Genomic DNA, 20,390 nt, shown 5'->3' on the forward strand with positions numbered 1-20,390 from the left:
CAGCGCCGCCTGCCCTGCTCCGACTACCGTGTCACTCGCCAGAGTGAGGTCGACAGCGGCTAAGTCCAACCTCGGGCGACATAGGAAGCTCCGCCTCGCCCGACCCCAGGGTTTGGCCCCCGTCTCGGCCTCGGAAGATGGACTTCGCCTCGCCCGACCCCAGGGTTCGGACTCAACCACGACTTAGAAGACGACGAACTCCGCCTCGCCCGACCCCAGGGCTCGGACTCAGCCTCGGCTCCGGAAGACGATGGACTCCGCCTCGCCCGACCCCAGGGCTCGGACTCAACCTCGACCTCGGAGGAATCGCCACCTCGCCCAAACTCGGGCCCGGACCGGCCACGTCGCCAGGGGGGCCATCATTACCCTGCCCCTAGCTAGATCAGGCTACGGGGAACAAGACCGGCGTCCCATCTGGCTCGCCCCTGTAAACAAGTAATGATGACACCCCGCACGCTCCATGACGACGGCAGCTCCCAGCCCCTTACGTCAGCAAGGAGACGTCAGCAAGGATCCGACAGCCCCGACAGCTGTACTTCCGCAGGGCTCCAGCTCTCCTCTGACGTCCACGACATCACATGAACAGGGCAGCAACACGTCTCCGACAGCCACGACGGCATGTACATAGGGCACTAGCTCCTCTCTGCTAGAAACGTTAGCACATTGCTACACCCCCCCCATTGTACACCTGGGCCCTCTCCTTACGTCTATAAAAGGAAGGTCCAGAGCTCTCGTACGGAAGGTTGGTCGCGCGGGAGAACGGGCCGACGCATAAGGCTCTCGCTCTCGCTCTCTCCAATGTGAACGCTTGTAACCCCCTACTGCAAGCGCCCCTGGGCGCAGGACAACACGAAGGTCGCGGGTTCCCCTTTACTGTTTTTCCCCCTCTGTGTTCCGTCTCGCGCCGACCCATCTGGGCTGGGACACGCAGCGACAATTTACTCGTCGGTCTAGGGACCCCCCGGGGTCGAAACGCCGACAAGTATACAAATATATTCTGTATAAAACCATATTAGCTTAATTGATCTATGTCTAAATTACAATTATTAGAACGGAATTCGATTCTCAAGATCTAAATGTGGCCTAATCATAAATTCAAACAACATATTTTTAGGGTGTGTTTGATTCAGCTTTTTAAACCAGATTTGTTGACGAAAATCTAGAATCTCAACCAAATGGAACAACAATATAATAGATTCGTGAAAATATACAGATTCCTCTAGTTCTCAAAATCACCTCCTACCACAGATTTTTTTTTAGATTCCTAACATCCATGTTTCAAGCTATCATACTCTTACCGAATCTACAGTTGACGGTTGTTAAACCAAACACATTTTAGCTTCTCAAAACCGTCAGCTCGCAATAGCTTTCTCATAACTCACAGCTAGAATCATATTTTTTTAGAAATCTACAACTGAACCAAGCAGACTTTTAGAGTGTATTCGGTTTAACTCTCCGAACGTCAGATTCCTATAGTTCAATTTAGAATCACCTTTTATCATAGTTTTTCCATATTTCCGTTATCAAGCTTAACTTGGAAAGCACGTTGATCATATCATTGAACTGGAGATGAGCACAATGGAAAGTGCCTCTTAGTTTGCATCTTTTTGTGTGCCAAATGAGCAGTAAAATCCTAACTAGACTGGGGTTTCAGAAACCTGAATATGCCATCTTACAATGTCAAACTGACGATGCAATGCAGTAGCATCAAACTTAATTGAATCATTGTGCAAGAAGCAAGTTGGCTTATTCAGGTTGAACTTTCAGAAGCTATTCATGCATGTTCCAGAACATGTAGGAACCCAACACCTGCCAACTGCCATACAATAAGAGCAGCAGGCTGCAAGCAGGAGTGTAGGATGGTAGGAGTCGGCAGCAACACGCGGTGGATGTCACGGGGAGAAGGCGTCAGCGTCTGGCGAGGAAGATGGAGGCCGGTTGCGCGGGAAATGACAAGTGAAGGCGCAAGGCGTGCGGTAACAGTGAAGGCGTATTTTAGGCTGTTTGTTTGGAAAAAAAATTTATGCAGCCACGCTGCAAAGACACCTAGCTGCAGTCCTACCTGCGATGTGCGCTGCGTGGATCCAAACTCAATCTAAGCAGGGCACGCCTAGGAGCCGAGCCGTGCCGTGCGGTGCGTGGGTTCAGGAGCCAAGCTGGGGAGACGAGAGGCAAGCCAAGCAGGGCACGCCTAGGAGCCGAGCCGTGCCGTGCGGTGCGTGGGCTCAGGAGCCAAGCTGGGGAGACGAGAGGCAAGCCAGCTGCAGCAGGGAGGGTGCCAGAGTCCTTGGATTAAGTTTGAATCCACGTGACACGCATCCGTTGTATAGGACTGCATAAAGACGTTTTTGCAGCCGGGCTGCGTAGAATTTTTTTTTTCCGTTTGGTCCTCACAATCTACCTATCGTTGGCGTCCTGTGGTTTACTCATGTCGCGGTGGTGGCGCATCGCGCGGTCCACGGGTCATCCTATCCTCGGCATGTGGGTTTCGGCGATCTCGTCGGATCATCACACAAGCGGCAAAAAAAAAAATCTGGTGACTTGAGGGCGTGTGGGAGGCAGGCTGATCGCGTTCAAGGTAATCTAATCTTGTATATATGGTTTTACATTAGTAAGAATATGTAGTATGTCGACAGTACGTCCTAGCTAGAAATACTCGAAATCCGTGTAAGACTCGCCGGAGTTTTGGCTTCCGACGGGACCAGCCGGCGCCGCCTCGACGGCCGCCGTTGTACTGCTGTCGGAGGCCTTCTTCTCCTTGGCAGCTCCGTACTGCAGGAAGTCCACGGGGTCCGGCACCAACGGCGGGGTCATGCTCCTGACCAGCGCCCAGTTGACACCCTCGAAGAACGGGTGCTGCTTGATCTCCGTGGCGCCCCTGGTGAAGGCGATCCTCTTCTGTGGGTCCTTGACGAGCAGGCCGCGGATGAGGTCCCTGGCGACGGAGCTGACCGCCGGGGCCCCGGGCGCGCCGTCGGACGAGGGGAAGCGCAGCGGCTGCTCGATGACGTTGCACAGCGTGGCGCGGTTGCCGGCGCCCTTGAAGGGCGTGGAGCCGTGCAGGAGCTCGTAGAGGAAGATGCCCAGCGTCCACCAGTCCACCGCGCTGCCGTGGCCCTCGCCGCGGATGATCTCCGGCGCCAGGTACTCGTGCGTGCCGACGAACGACATGGACCGCACGTCCGTCGGCTCCGCGTTGAACTCCACCGCGATCGGGCCGCTGAGCCCCAGATCGCTCTTGGACGGCTTCCGGGTGCGCCGGGGCAGGATGCGCGGGAAGAATGACGACGGCTGGATGCACCCCTGGTTGGCGGTGATGACGTCGCCGTCCGCGACGTCCACCCCTCTGCCGGTCCCGGTGGAGTGCACCGACGACGACGACTTGACCAGCGTCGGGCACACGGAGCAGCGCAGCGACAGGTCGAAGTCCGAGAGCATGATGTGGCCGTCCTCCCGGACCAGCACGTTCTCCGGCTTGAGGTCCCTGTACACGATCCCCAGCATGTGCAGGTACTCCATGGCCAGCAGCACCTCGGCGACGTAGAACCTGGCGGCGGGCTCGGAGAAGTGCTTGCCGGGCTGCTTCTGGCGGAGCGAGTGGAGGTTGCCGCCGCTGCAGTACTCCATGACGAGGCAGTAGAACTTGTCCGTCTCGAAGTGCGTGTAGAGCGTGGGGAGGAAGGGGTGGTCGAGGAGGCCGAGGATCTCGCGCTCCGTCTGCGCGCGGGCCACCTTGTTCCGGCTGACGATGGACGCCTTGTCCATCACCTTCATGGCGAAGAAGGCCCGCGAGGCGCGGAGCTCCGCCAGGTACACGCTGCCGATGTCGCCGTAGCCCAGGCGCTTGAGCAGCCGGAAGTGGGCCAGGTTCAGCGGCGCGTCCTGGGACGTGGTGGCCAGCTGGATGGCGTCCCACCGGCTGTCGCCGCCGGTGTGCCGCCGGACGTTGGCCGGCGTGGTGCCCGAGGCGGTGCTGCTGCTCTCCATGCTGTTGCTCCTCCTCGCCCCGCCGCTGTCCAAGCTGGTGGCGTCAGCATTATTGTTGCCCGCCGTCGGTTCGGAGCTACTTCGGGTTGAACCGCCATGGCTCGTCTTGGGCTTGGATTTGGTGCTGTCGTGCGAATGCGCAGATGGCTTATTAGAGGCGGTGGATTCAGCTCTGATGTCATCATCACTGTCATCGTGTTCGAAGCTGCCGCGGTTGCGTTCGGCGCTCTTTCTTTGAGGGCTGAAGTCCATGCCGAGCTAGCTGAGCTCCGTGGATGGAATCATGGAAAGAAGCTAGCTGAATCGATCTGTCTGAAACTTCACCACATGGCAAAGCATCAGCGGCCTTGCATTGTGACACAAATCTTCCTCCTCCCCTTAGCTAACCCTATACATAACATATTACATCATTATATTATATTTATATCATTTCATATTTATATTAGAGTTAGAGAACAGTGTCCTGATAAAAAATACATGGACAAGTTCTTATTGAAATTATAAGGTTTTGGAACCGTACTCTCATCAAAATCATCAATTCCGATCCCAAGGGGAAAAAGAAGTCTTTTGAAAGAACGGCAAGAGAGATCACACACATCAATAGTTCGCATTGCAACAAGACGATGGTAACCAAGCAGTAAACACAAACCTGACGAGTAAAATCTTGATGAATGCTTTGAGCAGCAGCAAATGATCAGAGGAATCGGCAGGGTCTTATGTGCTCTGACATTGCTCTGAGCAAAACCTACATGATCGAAGAAAATTTTGGTATGCGAGATCGATCGGCTTGGACCAAAACTACAAGAGAGGAACGCTTTGGTAGGAGAGGTAGAGTGAAAAATGCTTTTGCAAACATGGGCTTGGATTCGTGGGGTTGCGAGACATCCGTGGGATGGATGGAGGGCAAGTAGACGATGACGAAGAAGCCATGCATAGCTAAATTTAGCGAGGAAAGAGAGGTGCTGTGCTCACGTGGTCACCATGGTCGGTACGGTCTCGCTTTCTTTTCCCAAAGACCTAAAGAGAGCCTAAAATGTGCTGTTGTCTCATGGCAGTCTAGTCCATTTATAGAGTAGACAAAATGTGCTGTTGTCTCATGACAGTCTAGTCCATTTATAGAGTAGACGAAAGACGAAGAGTCAATATACACCATACTATATAGTGGCGAAGCTAGAACGAATTTATAGGGATGCAATTGACTTGTTGATGTATAGAATTTTTATAGGAGTACAAATATGATAAAATCTGAACTAAATCTACAGATTTTGAATTTTTTAATTAGGGTGCATGTACACCCCTACCATCAATGTAGATTCGTCCCCCGATACTACCTGCTCTTAGTTTTCGTCCCAACCCCATTTTTCTCTATAACTAGAATCTAGAACTCGGAGATGTTTAATTAGATTGTGCCTAACTCTCCCTTTATCTTAGCTTGTTCAGATTTTAAGATAAAAGCATCTTTAATAGATATCATATCTAGTCTCATATACCTAAAAAAATTGATGAAGTACTTTGTAGATCATGTGGAAGGGGATAACATTGAAGACAAAAATTCTCCCAACAATAGGTCTAAGCACTGATCTAAGCAATATAGAGGATGTATATAGAGAACGTTGTTAGAGACAGTCTAAGCACGGATCCTAAATAATAGGTCTAAAATCAACCTCGTTTTAACAATATCATTGGGTGAAACAGAGGCTCAAATAGCACTAGTTCTAAACCACAGGTCTAATAATCAACCTCGATATTCATATTGCAACCGTGTCATTGTGTATAGATAAAACAAGAGGCCAAGGATAGGTCTAAGGACTAGCATAGATTCTCACTTTGTAACGGACAACATATCCTGTGCACCAATGCCAACTTTTGCAACTATGCATCCAACGTTTAGAGCCATTCGATTCTCGTTGAACACACATCGACGGAGATGGTTTCTGTTAAATGTACGTTAGATCACCAGACATTTTTCTGCAAAAAAAATACCCACCAATGATGGCGGTTGGTTCTAAATCCGATGACTCTGAAAGTCTGGATGCATGGTTGCACATATTGATATGAGTGCACATCATATGTTGCCATGTAACGGTGCCACTGTATATAGGTGAGACATTATAATAATGCGACTATATATGAATGAGGTAGGTGTTCAGGTAGCATCAATTCTAAAGCATAGGTCTAAGACTCAACCTCAATTATCACAAAACAATGGTGTCTACCACCGTGTATAGGTGAGGTAGGAGGTTCGAACATTTTCTCAACTACGTGAGAAGGCTATCTTAAGACTATCCGCAGTGGTTTCTCTTAAATTTTCTCCTTCTATATCCCACTTTACCAAAATTCCAACCCACTACTTTTTTTTCTCCTGTGACAGTTCCCTCTAAATTCTCCACCTATACCCCACCATAACTATAAAAATATCATTTTTATACACACTCATCATCATCTAGGGCCAATAGTCTAAGGCTATAAAAATATGGGGGCATCCAAGCGGCTATAGGGGCGACATTGTTGTCCCTATATTTAGGGGAGGGGCACCGATGCGGATAGTCTAAGGCTATTTGTAGCGATTCCCTCTAAATTTATCCCCCTATATCCCACTTTTTCTCCACGTCACCCAGATTCCTACCCCTATTTTCCTACCTTCCGCAACGGTTCCCCTATATTTTCCCTCTGTAACCCACCACAAACATTTAATATCATTTTATTCTTAGCATCTGTGATGAAATACGTGCTGAAATACGTGCACAGGCAACGACATCCCACGTGGGTCCTGTATAGAGGAGCGCATAGCGTGCAATGTGGGGGACAAAGATAGTTTCACTAGGATGGAGGGAGCCTAAGTGGGCAATAGGGTGTTGTTGTATCCCCTACCGAAGGGGGGCCGAAAGGGAAGAGGGTACCGGTATAGACAACCCAAGCGGAAATGTCTAAGAAAAATGCTCGAAGGCTATCTCACCTAAGGTTCTAAATCTCTCGCTACAGTTACCGCTATCTTTGGGGTATAACTGTTTGTGGAGTATTTGCTTCTACGTGTATTTAGGGCATGTTTGGATCCATCTGGCAAACGATTTGCTGTCTAATTTTTAGCACTTTAGGCTCCAAACAAGATGACTAGAATTATCTGTTTAAGAAGAAAGATCGTTAAATATCTTAGCATACTATTTAGAACCAAGGTTTTCAAGTTGATAAGTCGAGTCAAGTCGAGTCGACAAGATACCGACTTGGTGACTAGTCGATAAGTCAGTCGACTAGTCGTCGACTTGCCAATATAGTGGTTGTTTTGCCTATATAATAGCTTTATATAGACAATATAGCATTTATATATGAAGAAAGAGCAAGTTTTACCTCATTTGAAGCCTGAAATTGAACAAAACTGAAATAAACAGCAAGTCTTACCTCATTTGAAGCCTCAAACTGAACTAAATCAGCCACATAAGTGATAAGTCATAAACTCATAAGTCATAACAGCCATATAGTTCAAATTGGAAAACAAATAGCAAGAAAATATAGTTCAAACTTGAAAGAAAATAAGCTCCATTAGATAGCTAAGCTGCTGCAGCAGCTAGATAGATACTAGATAGTAGATACCCTAAATATCTCCCAAATCAAGATCATCCATTGCATTTTCTCCCAAATCAAGAAAATTTGTGTAACGGGCCTTTGGGCTGAACTGGGGCACAAGTCGACCGATTTGCCAGACCAAGTCGACGACTAGTCGACTGAGAATTTCCAGTCGTTGACAAGTTGCTCGACTTACCAGAAAAGTCGAGCCGGCTCCTCAAGTCGAGCTCCCAGGACCGACTGGACGACTAGTCGACAACTTGAAAACAGGGTTTAGAACACAGAGCATACGCCATGGTTTGATTTTCTTTAGATCTAGAATTATAATTATATTTTTTAGGCTGCGATACATCTACTATATCTATAATTAAATTTTTACGAGGTCTCCTTATAAAGGATCTCATGTTCATATAACTTAAGAGTTCAAATTTTACGCAATCCGCTCCATCAATGCTCTTTTATCCTAAATTGATTCTATGGTACTGTCAAAAATAACTTATAAGAGATGCGATAAAAAAAGAACACCTACTTTCTCTCTTAAACTTGTGTTTTACATGATGTTCCATCCAAAACATCTTTTCAATAATTCTTATGTTCATATTAAACTTCCATTACTAACCAGTATATTTTCCTAGAGTTCACTAAACAAACCTAAACAAGATGTGCAGATCTATTCTATGCCCAAGAAGTTAACTGTACCATGCAAATTTAGGTGGATGTGTAGAATAGAGAAATTTAGACAACACAAACTTAAGACTTTAAATACCCAAATGACATGTACTGCTAATATACAAGTTTGCAATCCATGCGTCCAAGACCCTGAAGATCTCATTAGCATAATTATCAGTAAAAAGACATATTAAAGCATAACCCTGAAATAACTTTTGGATTAGCAAAGATAACCTGATCGGTTGCTTTCCAAAGTTACCCTCCCACTTATTCCCAATAGCAAAAATTGACTCAGACTCTACTATTCTGATGCCTGATAATACATTTGCTGGGTTTCAGAGCAGAATCTTCAGAATACAGAAGCAACACGTAGATAACAATGAGAGAATGAGTACACTTTATCTTTAGCCAAACTATCTACCCTTGTTATGAGCAAGGTCCAGAACTATACAATAAAAGTTCTAGACAGCGTGAGAAGACCACAACAGCAACGTATAAGACGATGCTGGAAGCAATCAAAGCACAACACTGAAACAACATTGCCACAAGTGACATACAGTTTACTTGAACCTGTTTATCTGCTAAACGCAAGGCCGCGCGCATGCCTTGCATTCAAAACTATCTGTCAAATCAATATCATAGTATCACACTAAGTACCTCAGGAAGGTTTCATTGAGTAACTAGAAGTAATCTTGGCTTCTAACTTGTCAGATCCTGGAAGAACTTAGTAGGGATTGACTGTGGGCAGTACTTCTTTGCTACAAATTTGTACTGAGCAGATAAAGGGTAGGGCATTTAGCATCAGAGTAGGTACCAAAGTAATGATTCTCATCGGCAATCACCTTATGTAGGAGGCAAGGCTCACCTTATGCTGACTGTATTTTTCTCTAATTGCAGGAAGATTGCTTCCAGGGCCCAAACGGAAGAGCCGGTGCAGTACCCTTACACAACCACGCAACTCAGATGGTGTATACCGCGTGTAGTAAGAAAGTGAGGAATTCTGCTTTCGATCAAGAATAAATGCAAATGTTAGCTAATGCAAGCATCAAAATTTATTTATGTTTTGGGGGTGAAGAATGCAAACATCGAGTTTAACAATGAAGATTCATAAAATATAAGGTTGGGGACATATACCCATGGGTTTTTTATTGGCATAAGGATAAACTTCGCCAAGAAAACAGAAGAGGCAGCTACCATTGAAGGTAAATAGCAAAGTAAGCTGTACTCCAGAAGTGACAGCTCACAAATGTAGTTGACTAAGAACTCAAGATGCAGAGATGAGCCCTGCAGAAAGAAAAAAAAATCAACCAGCACATGGAATTGGTAGGAACTGCAAAACAGTGAAACATGTACCTTGTCAGGAACTTGAGCAACACGTACAAATCTCCTATATTGACATGAACAAAAGTATTTAGTATCAGTATGTCCATGATCATTATTACAGAAACCAATAATACTACCTTAAGAAACATTTTGCTGTAGGTACTGTCATCTCAAATTTCAAGTTATTCAGAACAGAAGCTTCCATTTGCAAAACCTGTTAAACTATGTATTAGAAGATGAAACTAAGAAACAATAAGAAAAAAAAAGGGCTGAGACATGAACCTCTTCCTTGGTGTATGAATAGTCAGTAATATAACAGAGTTCTTCTACCAGAGGTGGGCATATTTCTTCATACTTTCTAAAATTTGAACATAATAACAACACAATATCAGAACACATATTAACAGCACAATATCAGAACATATATTAACAACACAATATCAGAACAGAGCACAGAAGAACAACAACAACAAAGCCTTTTAGGCCCAAGCAAGTTAGGGTAGGCTAGAATTAAAACCCAACAGAACCCACAATTCAAGATTAGGGCACATGGACCTGTTTTCCATGCACTACTATCCAAGACTAAATTTTTAGGTATATTTTATTCTTTGAAGGTTACTTTTACTGCCTCTTTCCATATTAACTTCTGTCTTTCTCTTCCTCACTTCTCATTGCTATCGTGCCTTAGGATCTCAATATGAGTGTCTCAGGAGGTCTCCGTTGGACATGTCCAAACTATCTCAACCGACGTTGAATAAAATTTTCTTCAATTTGTGCTACCCCTAATCTATCATGTATATCATCATTTCAAACTCAATTCCTTCTTGTATGACCACAAATCTAACGCAACATATGTATTTCGTAACACTTATCTACTGAACATGTCATTTTTGTAGGCCACATTCTACACCATACAACATAGCATGTCTAATCATCATTTTATAAAAATTGTCTTTTAGCTTCTGTGGTGGTACCCTCTTGTCATATAAATCACTTCATCCACCTTGTTTTGATTCTATGGATAACATATTCACCAATATCTCATAGAATTGATCCTAAATACTTAAAGGTGTCCTTCCTGAGCACTGAGCACTGCTTGACATTCCAAACTAACATCTCCTTCCTCATGTGTAGTAGTGCCGAAATCGTATCTCATGTATTCCATTTTAGTTTTACTAAGTCTAAAACCTTTGGATTCTAGAGTCTCTCACCAAAACTCTATTCCCTATTTATTCGTACTCGATTTTCATCAACCAGCACTACATCATCAGCAGAAAACATACATCAAAGGATATCCCCTTGTACGTTTATTGTGATCCTATCCATCACCAAGGCAAAAAGGTAAAAGCTCAAAGTTGATCCTTGATGTAGTCATATTCTATTAGGAAGTTATTTATGTTCCCATCACTTAATCAAGCACCAACCACAACAATTTTTTACATTCCTTAATGAGTTCACCTTACTTCGTCGGAACTTTATGTTTGTCCAAAATTTATCATATAACATTCATTGGTATTTTATCATAAGTCTTCTCCAAGTCAATGAAAACTAAATGTAGTTCCTTATTTTATTCCCTATACCGCTCCATCATTTGCCTTATTAAAAAATGGCTTTCATGGTAGACCTTTCGAGCATGAAACCAAATTGATTCAAAAATATTCTTGTTGTTCCTCTTAGACCATGCTCGATAACTCTCTCCTATAGCTTCATAGTATGATTCATCAACTTAATTCTCTGGTAGTTAGTATAGCTTTGAATATCTCTTTTATTCTTGTAGATCGGTATCAATATACTTCTCCATTCGTTAGACATCTTGCTAAGATATGGTTGAACAACCTGATTACTGATTAGTCATACTATAGCTATGTCCTCGAGGCATCTCTATACCTCAATTAGGATAACATTAGAGCTTATCACCTTACCCTCTCTAATCATTTTCAATGCTTCTCTAACCTCATATTCTTCAATCATCATATGCACAAAGCGCCTATTGGTGTCATCAAAGAAGTCATCTAACTGAAAGGTTGTGTCCTCATTCTCCCATTGAACAATTTGTCAAAAAAAAAACTCGCAATACAGGTCTGATCTTATCATGCTTCACCAAGAGGTGCTCCATTTCATCATTAATGCACATAACTTGGTTGAAGTCCCTTGTTTTCTTCTCAAGGACCCTAGCCATCCTATATATGTTTCTATCTCCTTTCTTCGTACTCAACTGTTGGTAAAGATCCTCATACGCCCTACCTTTTGCTACACTTATAGCTCGCTTTGCAGTTTTCTTTGCTACCTTCTACTTCTCTATGATGTCTACACTCTTGCCATGATACGGATATGGTAGCATTCTTTCTTCTCCTTCATTGCCCTTTAGGTTTTCTTGTTCCACCCCCATGTATCTTTAGCACAGAAAAATATAAAAAATAGAAATAGACTAAAATGAATTAATTGGATCTTACGCAGCTATAAGCAAGCAAGCAACACCAACTAATTGCAGTCTGTGCCGACTGATCTCTTTGACAGAAAGATAACGGTCAATGTAATTGACAGTGAGGTATAAGGTTTCAGGAACAAGACGATATTCTTCTGTGACCTGAATTGAGAAAAGGCAATATGACAAACATCAAGAGGTCATTATTGATTTAAATAGCTGTGAAAACATGTATTCCTTTCTAAGAGGAAAGGCTTACTTCTACAAGCCAGTCTATTAATATTGCCCTCATGGTTTTGCTCATATCTGTCTGAGTGGTTTCCAAAAAGTTTGTTGGAGGCATTTTCCTAGTCTGCAAGAATAATACAACAGGGTAAATGCAGGCAGCAATTGCCCCAAGGAGGCAAGTGGATAACTAGGAGCAACCAAACACAAACTTCACCAAAGTGGGATATTATGTGCAAACAATATAATGTCCTGCAACACAAAAACACCATTTTTTTACATCAAGAAACTGCTAAATGGAATGTAGAGTTGCATGAATCATAATGACAAACAAATCCAGCCACTGTATAGATCCTCGCCATTTATATTGGCGCCGAGACGTGTAATCTCGGCGCCAATAATGATGGCGCCGAGGTAAGGGTCCATTTTCTGAATTCAAATCAAAAAGGGTGTAATTGTGAAAATCTTTCGCAAAAAGGATCAAAAAGCATAAAATACGGTATAGAGGTGTGAGTAAACCATCTACTCAGCCTAACACATTGTAGAACACTAAGAATTGCATGCTCTGTTGATATTAGCACTCCAGCTATAACTTGATGCTCAGTACTTAGTAACCAGGTTCCCAAATCGATGGGTCGAGGAACGGAAACGTGGTACGTGGTACGATACTTAAAAAAGATTTTAACACTACGGGAGCGAGATTGTTCCTACGTTCCCGAAACGGAACGAGAAACGTGGGCAAGTTTCACGTTCCTGGTTTCTAAGGCTTGGTATGCAGATTTATATCAAAGGCAAGAGAATGAGCAAAAATATATCACCTCAGCCTCTCGCAAGCTCTCGTAAATTTCACAGGCAAGAGTTGTAGAAAGTCGTGGATCCTTATAGGTGTAATGATTAGGACTATGTTTCCTCCAGTTGAATTCTGCAAGAATAAACAGGTCCTGTAAACCCAGCATCGCACGAAAATTCTAACCAGAACTGCCCCCATTTTGATTAGTAAACAAACCTGCAACATCCATACTATCAGAGAAATGAGGTCTATCACTGGCCCACCAATGCGAAGAAGATGTCATTGAGGGGTCGTCATTATTATTGAGGTACTCAACATCAGAGCTTTCTGTTGAGTTGCATGTTGACATAGCATCCTCCATGGAGACCGAGCAATCCTGAGACAGGCCGGGTGAGCTGCAACCTGTTGATACAACGTCTGGCACAGAAGGAAGAGATGTGTTCTTCTGAAGAAGTGATACTGCCTGATCAAACTGTTCAGAGGCCAGCCTTCTGCTAGAACCCCGTTCCGTGTTCACATTGCGCAGGCAAGCATAGGATCCTTTCTTAACATCATCTGGTTTGGTAGAACTCAATTTCTGTAGTAAGAGGAAACTATAACGTATTAACGTTGTCTATTAAAGTTGTTCAACTGAACGATTACAATGACAAACAGAGAGCTACATAAGCAATTAAGCATATAAACTTCACGAGGGAAGCAATATATTAGTAACAGAATATTCGAAACAGTGCAGTGCATATGAAACGCCAGTATCTCTGGAACTGAAACACCCAGCACCCCAAAAACTATGAAAAACCTAAGTTGCGATTGCAAGTTGCTCGATTCCGAAAACACCAAAACATCTCTTATGACACCACGAAATACAATATATTACCAAAATACCTTATGATACAACGAAATACAATATACTGTCTTAAGACCCGTGGAACAGAAGTATTTCATCGAACAAGGCAGCCAAATAAAAAAGAGAAGGAAAATCAATATCTCCAAAAGACATCAGCAAATGTTGTTAAAATGATCGAGAAAATGCGGAACTAACATGTGCCGTTATTAGATCAAATGGATCGAGAAGAGTGCAAAGCGGCATAAACCCTAGAAATGCCACGCCAAATTAAACTGAAGCAATTGAATTGATCAACACATTTCCCTGTACGGGTGTACCACAACTCATGGCAAATTCCTACGCGTGGCGTGGCCCCCTCCTACGAGAACCAAAGCGACGAACCTACCGGAACGGATCCATCAGATAAACCTTACGCTCCGATCGTGCGAGCGCGCAATGAGTAGCCGTACCGCATCGGACGCAGAATTCGCCGCGCCGGACCCCCAGCTGCCGCGGAAGACGTTAGTGAGGTTCCCGAGGGCGACGCGCTTGCCGGACGTCACCACTGCCTCCTTGGCGCCCCGCGCGCCGGTGTTCTCCGCCATGGCCGACGCCGATGAGCGGCGCCCTGCTGCCCAGCAAGACATTTCGGGAGAGTCGGTGCGGAAGTGGTGAACTGCCGCGGTTGTAATTTTTCTTTATTTACAAATACATGGCGGTGCACCAAATTTTTTGCATTTTGACCCTTCCTCGAAAAAAATCACGTTTGGACCCTAGAAAATTTTAATGTCATTTTTGGACCTTTTTCTCGGCGCCATAGCCTATGGCGCCGAGGTAACACAGCTCGGCACCATAGGCTATGGCGCCGAGGTACGTGTTGCGCTGGCACAAACGGACGTCGTGGCGCCGACGTGGCACCGAGCTCGGCACCATAGGCTATGGCGCCGAGGTACTTGCTGCGCTGGCACAAACGGACGCCGTGGCACCGAGCTCGGCGCCATAGATCTTGGCGCCGAGCTCAGTTGTAAATACACAAAGTCTGTCTAGCTCAGTGGGTAGAGTACAACGCTCTTAACCTTGTGGTTTGTGGGTTCGAATCTCATAGTGGATGTTCAATACTTTTTTTCTTTATCACTGATTTATTTTTTTGTTGTCTAGATTTTTTTTGTTTATGTCGCTATAGTACATTTTAAAAGTCCTAAATAACATTCACCCTCTTTATTTTAAATTATAATTAATATAAAAATAATATACATAAAAAAACTATATAAAGTTATTGTATTATTCTCTCCGTCCAAGAAGAATGTAACTCGGTGCAGTTGCATGCTCGCTAGAATCCAAGATCGCAAATGGTTTTTTTTGGGTATATCGCTGCTTTGTCGAGACATATACGTCCGTACACGTACATGCATGCTTTGCTAGCCTGTACGTGTCGACAAATCAGCGCGGTCGACGCCAGCACAAAACAGCAAAACGCATGGAGCAGCTGGTCGTATGCACACTTTTGAAGCGTCTGACGTTGGCCACATATAAGAGCAAACTCTTTGTATTCTTTGTAGCAAAGTTTTCTTCAATGGTTTTTTACATTGATTAATGATATATATATAGAGAGAGGTATCTTCTATTAAATTTTTTCTTTAACTAAAGATAGAAAACGAAAATAAGAACAATTTTTATAACATAAATAATATATATAAAATCTATTATATTGAAGGAAAGAAAGATATAGAAAATAAGAATGATTTAAATTTATAAAGAGTGTCAGAGATGTTTTTATTACAACGGTTGTGGGTCTCACGTCACATGCCTGTTGTATGCACGCATGCATGCAATGCAGCACGAGCCAGTACGTAGTAGTAGCCTCAGCTAGTGAGCACAGGGCGCCACGCAGTCCAACCAAATGCTGCTTTTTAAGATTATCTGTGTGCCCCAACCAATTGCCACCAAATCAAATTAAGTTCAGCCGCAATTTATTATGATCTGTCGGTCATCTCTCTTCGTTTTGGTAAAAGTAGCACAAGTAACAGGGCCATTTCAGTATGGGTAAAAGTAGCACAAACTAAAAGCGAGCACAAAAACAAAAAAAACTGGATGAAAAATAAATCTGAACGGACAACAAAAAAACAAATTAGTGACAAAAGGCAAAAGAAATGCCCACCATGGGGCTTGACTCACGACCACAAGGTTAAAAGCGTTGTATTCTACCAACTGAGCTACACAGACTTTATGTATTTACAACTGAGCTCGGCGCCAAGATCTATGGCGCCGAGCTCGGTGCCACGTCGACGCCACGTCGTCCGTTTGTGCCAGCGCAGCACGTACCTCGGCGCCATAGCCTATGGCGCCGAGCTGTGTTACCTCGGCGCCATAGGCTATGGCGCCGAGCAAAGGGTCTAAAAATAACATTAAAATTTTCTAAGGTCTAAACGTGATTTTTTTTCCGAGGAAGGGTCAAAATGCAAAAAATTCGGGGCGTTGCATCATATTTAATGATACGGTGGAACAGTTCTACGATAACCCAGAGTAACTAACTAATATAAAATAGATTCTCCTTAAAAAAGTAAATTTAAAATTAAAATAGATATAAGTTACACATATCACATATTAAACTGTAAATATTATTCTTGTCTTAGAAAAAAACCGAGAAAGATATAAGATATAAAAAAGATCAGACTCTTTTTTATAACTTAATCGGTCACTCGTTCTACTTCACCTAGTAAGGTATAACTAACCGAAATTGTTGTGATGTATGTGACTTAGTGTTATTAGAGATGAAAACGGGTACTTAAACCGAACTGTTACGGTAAATCTAATATTTAAAATAGATATGTATGAAATTTGATGCTAATTTTTTTGTTAGCAACCACATTACACAGATAAGAATAAAATTTCTCATAAATTGTTTTATACATTATCTACTCTCTACAACAAAAAAGATGAAAAGTTATCAGTGTCGTATTCGAATGGTACCGAATTTTATATCTAAAGAAAATATATGATAATCTTAAGGCTTGCTTTTTTATAAAACTTTACAAACTACTAAAAACAATAATATAAATTTACATATCAGATTTTATATTCTATTTATTCATAATCAAAGAAAAAAAAGCTAAAAATGGTATCTGAATCAGCATTCGTTTTCACCCGTTGGGCTTGTATGTTTTGTCACGGGCTATCTAAAAACAAGACGTGGGAAAGAATAGAATATGCTCTACACGTGAGAAGCGTGACGTATGAACTCATGCTTGAAAAAAAGTAGAGTTTTCTATATTTAGTGTTTAACATTAATTTTTAAAACATTCTATCTATATCGTCTAGGTTGATTTTTTTTATTTTGCCCTATATACCACTCTACTTTGGACCCATACGTAGGGCTCAGATTAAAAGCCAAAACTACCCCTAAATTATTACATATCCTGTATAGGGATAGGAACGTGTCGAGTAAAATGCGGATGATGCACTCGTGGTTATACATGAGATCCTAACTTTTATCGTTCGTAAGTATACATATATGTAAAAATTCAGATAGACAAAATACTAACCCTATTCGAGACCATTCAGGCTCGATGGGATCAGTTCCAACAATAATTGCTAGCAGATAGGATCAATAATCTTGCCTACTTTAGCACATTTTGCAGTAGATAAGAGTAGTAGTGCCACCTCCTCCATTTTAGTTGGCACACTGTATAACTATAGATTTCAGAGAAATCTAGGGCCAGTGTCTTTACCAGTATATATCACTAGTTCACCCACCCTAGGATGGCAACGGGGCGGGGACCACCCGCCCCTCGTTCACTGAAACTCATTCCTTGTCCCTGTCCCGTTTAGCTTAACAGGGACAAACCCATCTCTATCCCTCGTTCCCATGGATCTCCTTTTCCTGTTTGAGCCCCCATGGGGAATACTTCAACATAGAAATAAATATTCACTACATGATAATAATTACAAATATATCAATTATCAAAAGACATCAAATATATCACCATGGTCACGAAGTCCACCAGTACATCATACGTGACATGATTACACTGGGTGATGCACCAACTCAACAAAGGTGCACGATATCATAGTAGGGCGCTAAGTATCTTCCAAATGCTAAAAGCTCCAGCGAACACTAAGTGTCGGGGAAAAGATTCTCGGGCCCATAGGGCCCACGAGTCAGCAGAAGGACGAGGGAAGATCCACCCCGGAAGGACCCACCACTGGATAGTCCCAAGGCACCAAGCCCGAGGTTGGGCGAGGCAGAGCGAGAAGGGGGATCAGGCGAATTGAGAGAAATCCACTCGAGTGGATTTTGTGACTAACCCAATACTGACCCATCGTAAGTGACCAGCCACATTAACTGTGTCTGGCACCGAACCATAGTGGGAGAGACGGCCCTCCTTCCACTCATGACTTACAAGCCCTAGGTCGGCGGTCCACTCATGACCTATCGAACCTAGGTCTGAGTGCACTAGCCATCTACAGGACTCGCAACACGACGAGTTGCGCTAATACCCAGGCTATGGAGGCCAGGGGTCAGCGTGGCACAGATATGATAATGATGGCACCGTAGTTGTTCGTCGCCCATGCTACCAGTCTTAAAGAACGCGGCTAGAGAAGCCCAAACGACCGAGGCACATACCGAGGTAAAACACCCCGTTATACCACGGCGTAGTAGCTCCTTCCTCGAGAAGCTACCGGTAATTGACCCCCACCTCAACCTATAAAAGGAGGGTCGGCGAAGACACACACAATACACACACACAGAGGGACAAACGAGAGACAGACACAGACATAGAGATGAACCGACGACGAGAGATAGAGAGATGACCACACGCCGGAGGACTACGGAGACAGAGGCCATGGAGCACGCTGCCACGACACCGAAGGCTTAGCTAGATTGAGAGCACCGGATTTGTAGTCCTGAGGCTACTCCACGCATAAGATACTTGGTAGCCTCATGTCTCTCTCTCCTGCTTGTAACCCCTGCTATAAGAATTGAGCAATAAAGGCGTTGGTAGCGCTGAAAGGGAATTAGTCTTACACCTAGTTCCTAAATTATTTTGGTGGTTGAATTGCCCAACACAAATAATTGGACTAACTAGTTTGCTCTAGTGTATAAGTTATACAGGTGTAAAAGGTTCACACTTAGCCAATAAAAAGATCAAATATTGGATTCAACAAAGGAGCAAAGGGACAACCGAAGGCACCTCTGGTCTGGGGCACCGGACTGTCCGGTGCACACCGGACAGTGTCCGGTGCACCACCGGACAGTGTCCGGTGCACCAGGAGGACTCCAACTCAAACTTGCCACCTTCGGGAATTTCTAGAGGCACTCCGCTATAATTCACCGGACTGTCCGGTGTACACCGGACAGTGTCCGGTGCTCCAAGGAAGAGCGGCCTCCGGAACTCGCCAGCCTCGGAAAAACGCAGCGGCTGCTCCGCTATAATTCATCGGACTGTCCGGTGTACACCGGACTGTCCGGTGCAACTCCGGAGCAACGGCTACTTCGCGCCAACGGTCACCTGCCCGCGCATTCAATGCGCGCCAGAAGCGCGCAGAAGTCAGGCACGCGCGCGCTGGCACACCGGACATTGAACAGTACATGTCCGGTGTGCACCGGACATCCAGGCGGGCCCAGAAGACAGAAGCTCCAACGGTCGGAATCCAACGGTATTGGTGACGTGGCTGGTGCACCGGACATGTCCGGTGTGCACCGGACTGTCCGGTGCACCATACGACAGACAGCCTCCACCAACGGTCATGTTTGGTGGTTGGGGCTATAAATACCCCAACCACCCCACCATTCATTGCATCCAAGTTTTCCAGCTTCCAACCACTATACAAGAGCTAGCATTCATTGCAAAGCACACCAAAAGAGATCAAATCCTCTCCCAACTCCATACAAAGCCTTAGTGACTAGAGAGAGTGATTTGTAGTGTTCATTTGAGCTCTTGCGCTTGGATCGCTTCTTTTCTTTCTTGTGATCAAACACTCATTTGTAATTGAGGCAAGAGACACCAATTGTGTGGTGGTCCTTGCGGGAAGTTTGATTCCCAAGTGATTTGAGAAGAGAAGCTCACTCGGTCCGAGGGACCGTTTGAGAGAGGGAAAGGGTTGAAAAAGACCCGGCCTTTCTGGCCTCCTCAACGGGGAGTAGGTTTGCGAGAACCGAACCTCGGTAAAACAAATCCTTGTGTCTCACCGCTTTACTCGCTTGCGATTTGTTTTACACCCTCTCGCGGACTCGGTTTTATTTCTAACGCTAACCCGGCTTGTAGTTGTGTTTATATTTGTAAATTTCAGTTTCGCCCTATTCACCCCCCTCTAGGCGACTATCAATTGGTATCAAAGCCCGGTGCTTCATTAGAGCCTAACCGCTCGAAGTGATGTCGGGAGATCACGCCAAGAAGGAGATGGAGACTGGCGAAAAGCCCACTACAAGCCACGGGAGCACTTCATCGGAAGAGTCCCGCACCAAGAGGAAGGAGAAGAAAGACTCCTCCAAAGGGAAGGAGAAGAAGAAGGACTCCTCCAAAGGGAAGGAGAAGAAATCTTCTTCACACAAAGAGAAGAAGGAGAAGTCTTCCTCCCACAAGCCA

At 44.4% G+C, this 20,390-nt stretch overlaps 2 protein-coding genes across 3 annotated transcripts; both read right to left on the reverse strand.

The window, feature by feature from the left end:
* Positions 1-2,554: 2,554 nt before the first annotated feature.
* LOC103635710 (serine/threonine-protein kinase AGC1-5) lies at positions 2,555-4,876 on the reverse strand. Its single transcript, XM_008658095.2, has 2 exons — positions 4,637-4,876; positions 2,555-4,375 (listed from the first exon to the last, which is right to left on the reverse strand). Exon 2 carries the CDS (start codon positions 4,237-4,239, stop codon positions 2,647-2,649), a length of 1,593 nt encoding a protein of 530 aa, XP_008656317.1. The 5' UTR covers positions 4,240-4,375; positions 4,637-4,876; the 3' UTR covers positions 2,555-2,646.
* A 3,645-nt stretch (positions 4,877-8,521) lies between these two features.
* On the reverse strand, positions 8,522-14,501 carry LOC103635708 (cyclin-A1-4). 2 transcript variants are annotated; one of them, XM_008658094.4, is made up of 11 exons: positions 14,274-14,501; positions 13,197-13,557; positions 13,009-13,112; positions 12,225-12,317; positions 11,994-12,127; positions 9,823-9,898; positions 9,678-9,754; positions 9,571-9,604; positions 9,352-9,501; positions 9,083-9,217; positions 8,573-8,988 (listed from the first exon to the last, which is right to left on the reverse strand). In XM_008658094.4, exons 1-11 carry the CDS (start codon positions 14,448-14,450, stop codon positions 8,917-8,919), a joined length of 1,413 nt encoding a protein of 470 aa, XP_008656316.2. In that variant the 5' UTR covers positions 14,451-14,501; the 3' UTR covers positions 8,573-8,916. The 2 variants fall into 2 exon arrangements, with proteins under 2 accessions (XP_020398896.1, XP_008656316.2); XM_020543307.3 differs by having other exon boundaries at positions 8,522-8,988; positions 9,352-9,604.
* Between the last annotated feature and the right edge of the window lie 5,889 nt (positions 14,502-20,390).

The sequence above is a fragment of the Zea mays genome, chromosome 8, assembly GCF_902167145.1.
Source record: "Zea mays cultivar B73 chromosome 8, Zm-B73-REFERENCE-NAM-5.0, whole genome shotgun sequence".
NCBI lineage: Eukaryota > Viridiplantae > Streptophyta > Magnoliopsida > Poales > Poaceae > Zea > Zea mays.

Coding starts and splice junctions, on each gene's coding strand:
- LOC103635710 (XM_008658095.2), bottom strand. CDS start 4,239: ATGGACTTCAGCCCTCAAAGAAAGAGCGCCGAACGCAACCGCGGCAGC.
- LOC103635708 (XM_020543307.3), bottom strand. CDS start 14,450: ATGTCTTGCTGGGCAGCAGGGCGCCGCTCATCGGCGTCGGCCATGGCG. Junction 9,755..9,822: donor ATTCATACACCAAGGAAGAG/GTTCATGTCTCA, acceptor ATAGTTTAACAG/GTTTTGCAAATGGAAGCTTC. Junction 9,218..9,351: donor TGCCAATAAAAAACCCATGG/GTATATGTCCCC, acceptor GATCGAAAGCAG/AATTCCTCACTTTCTTACTA.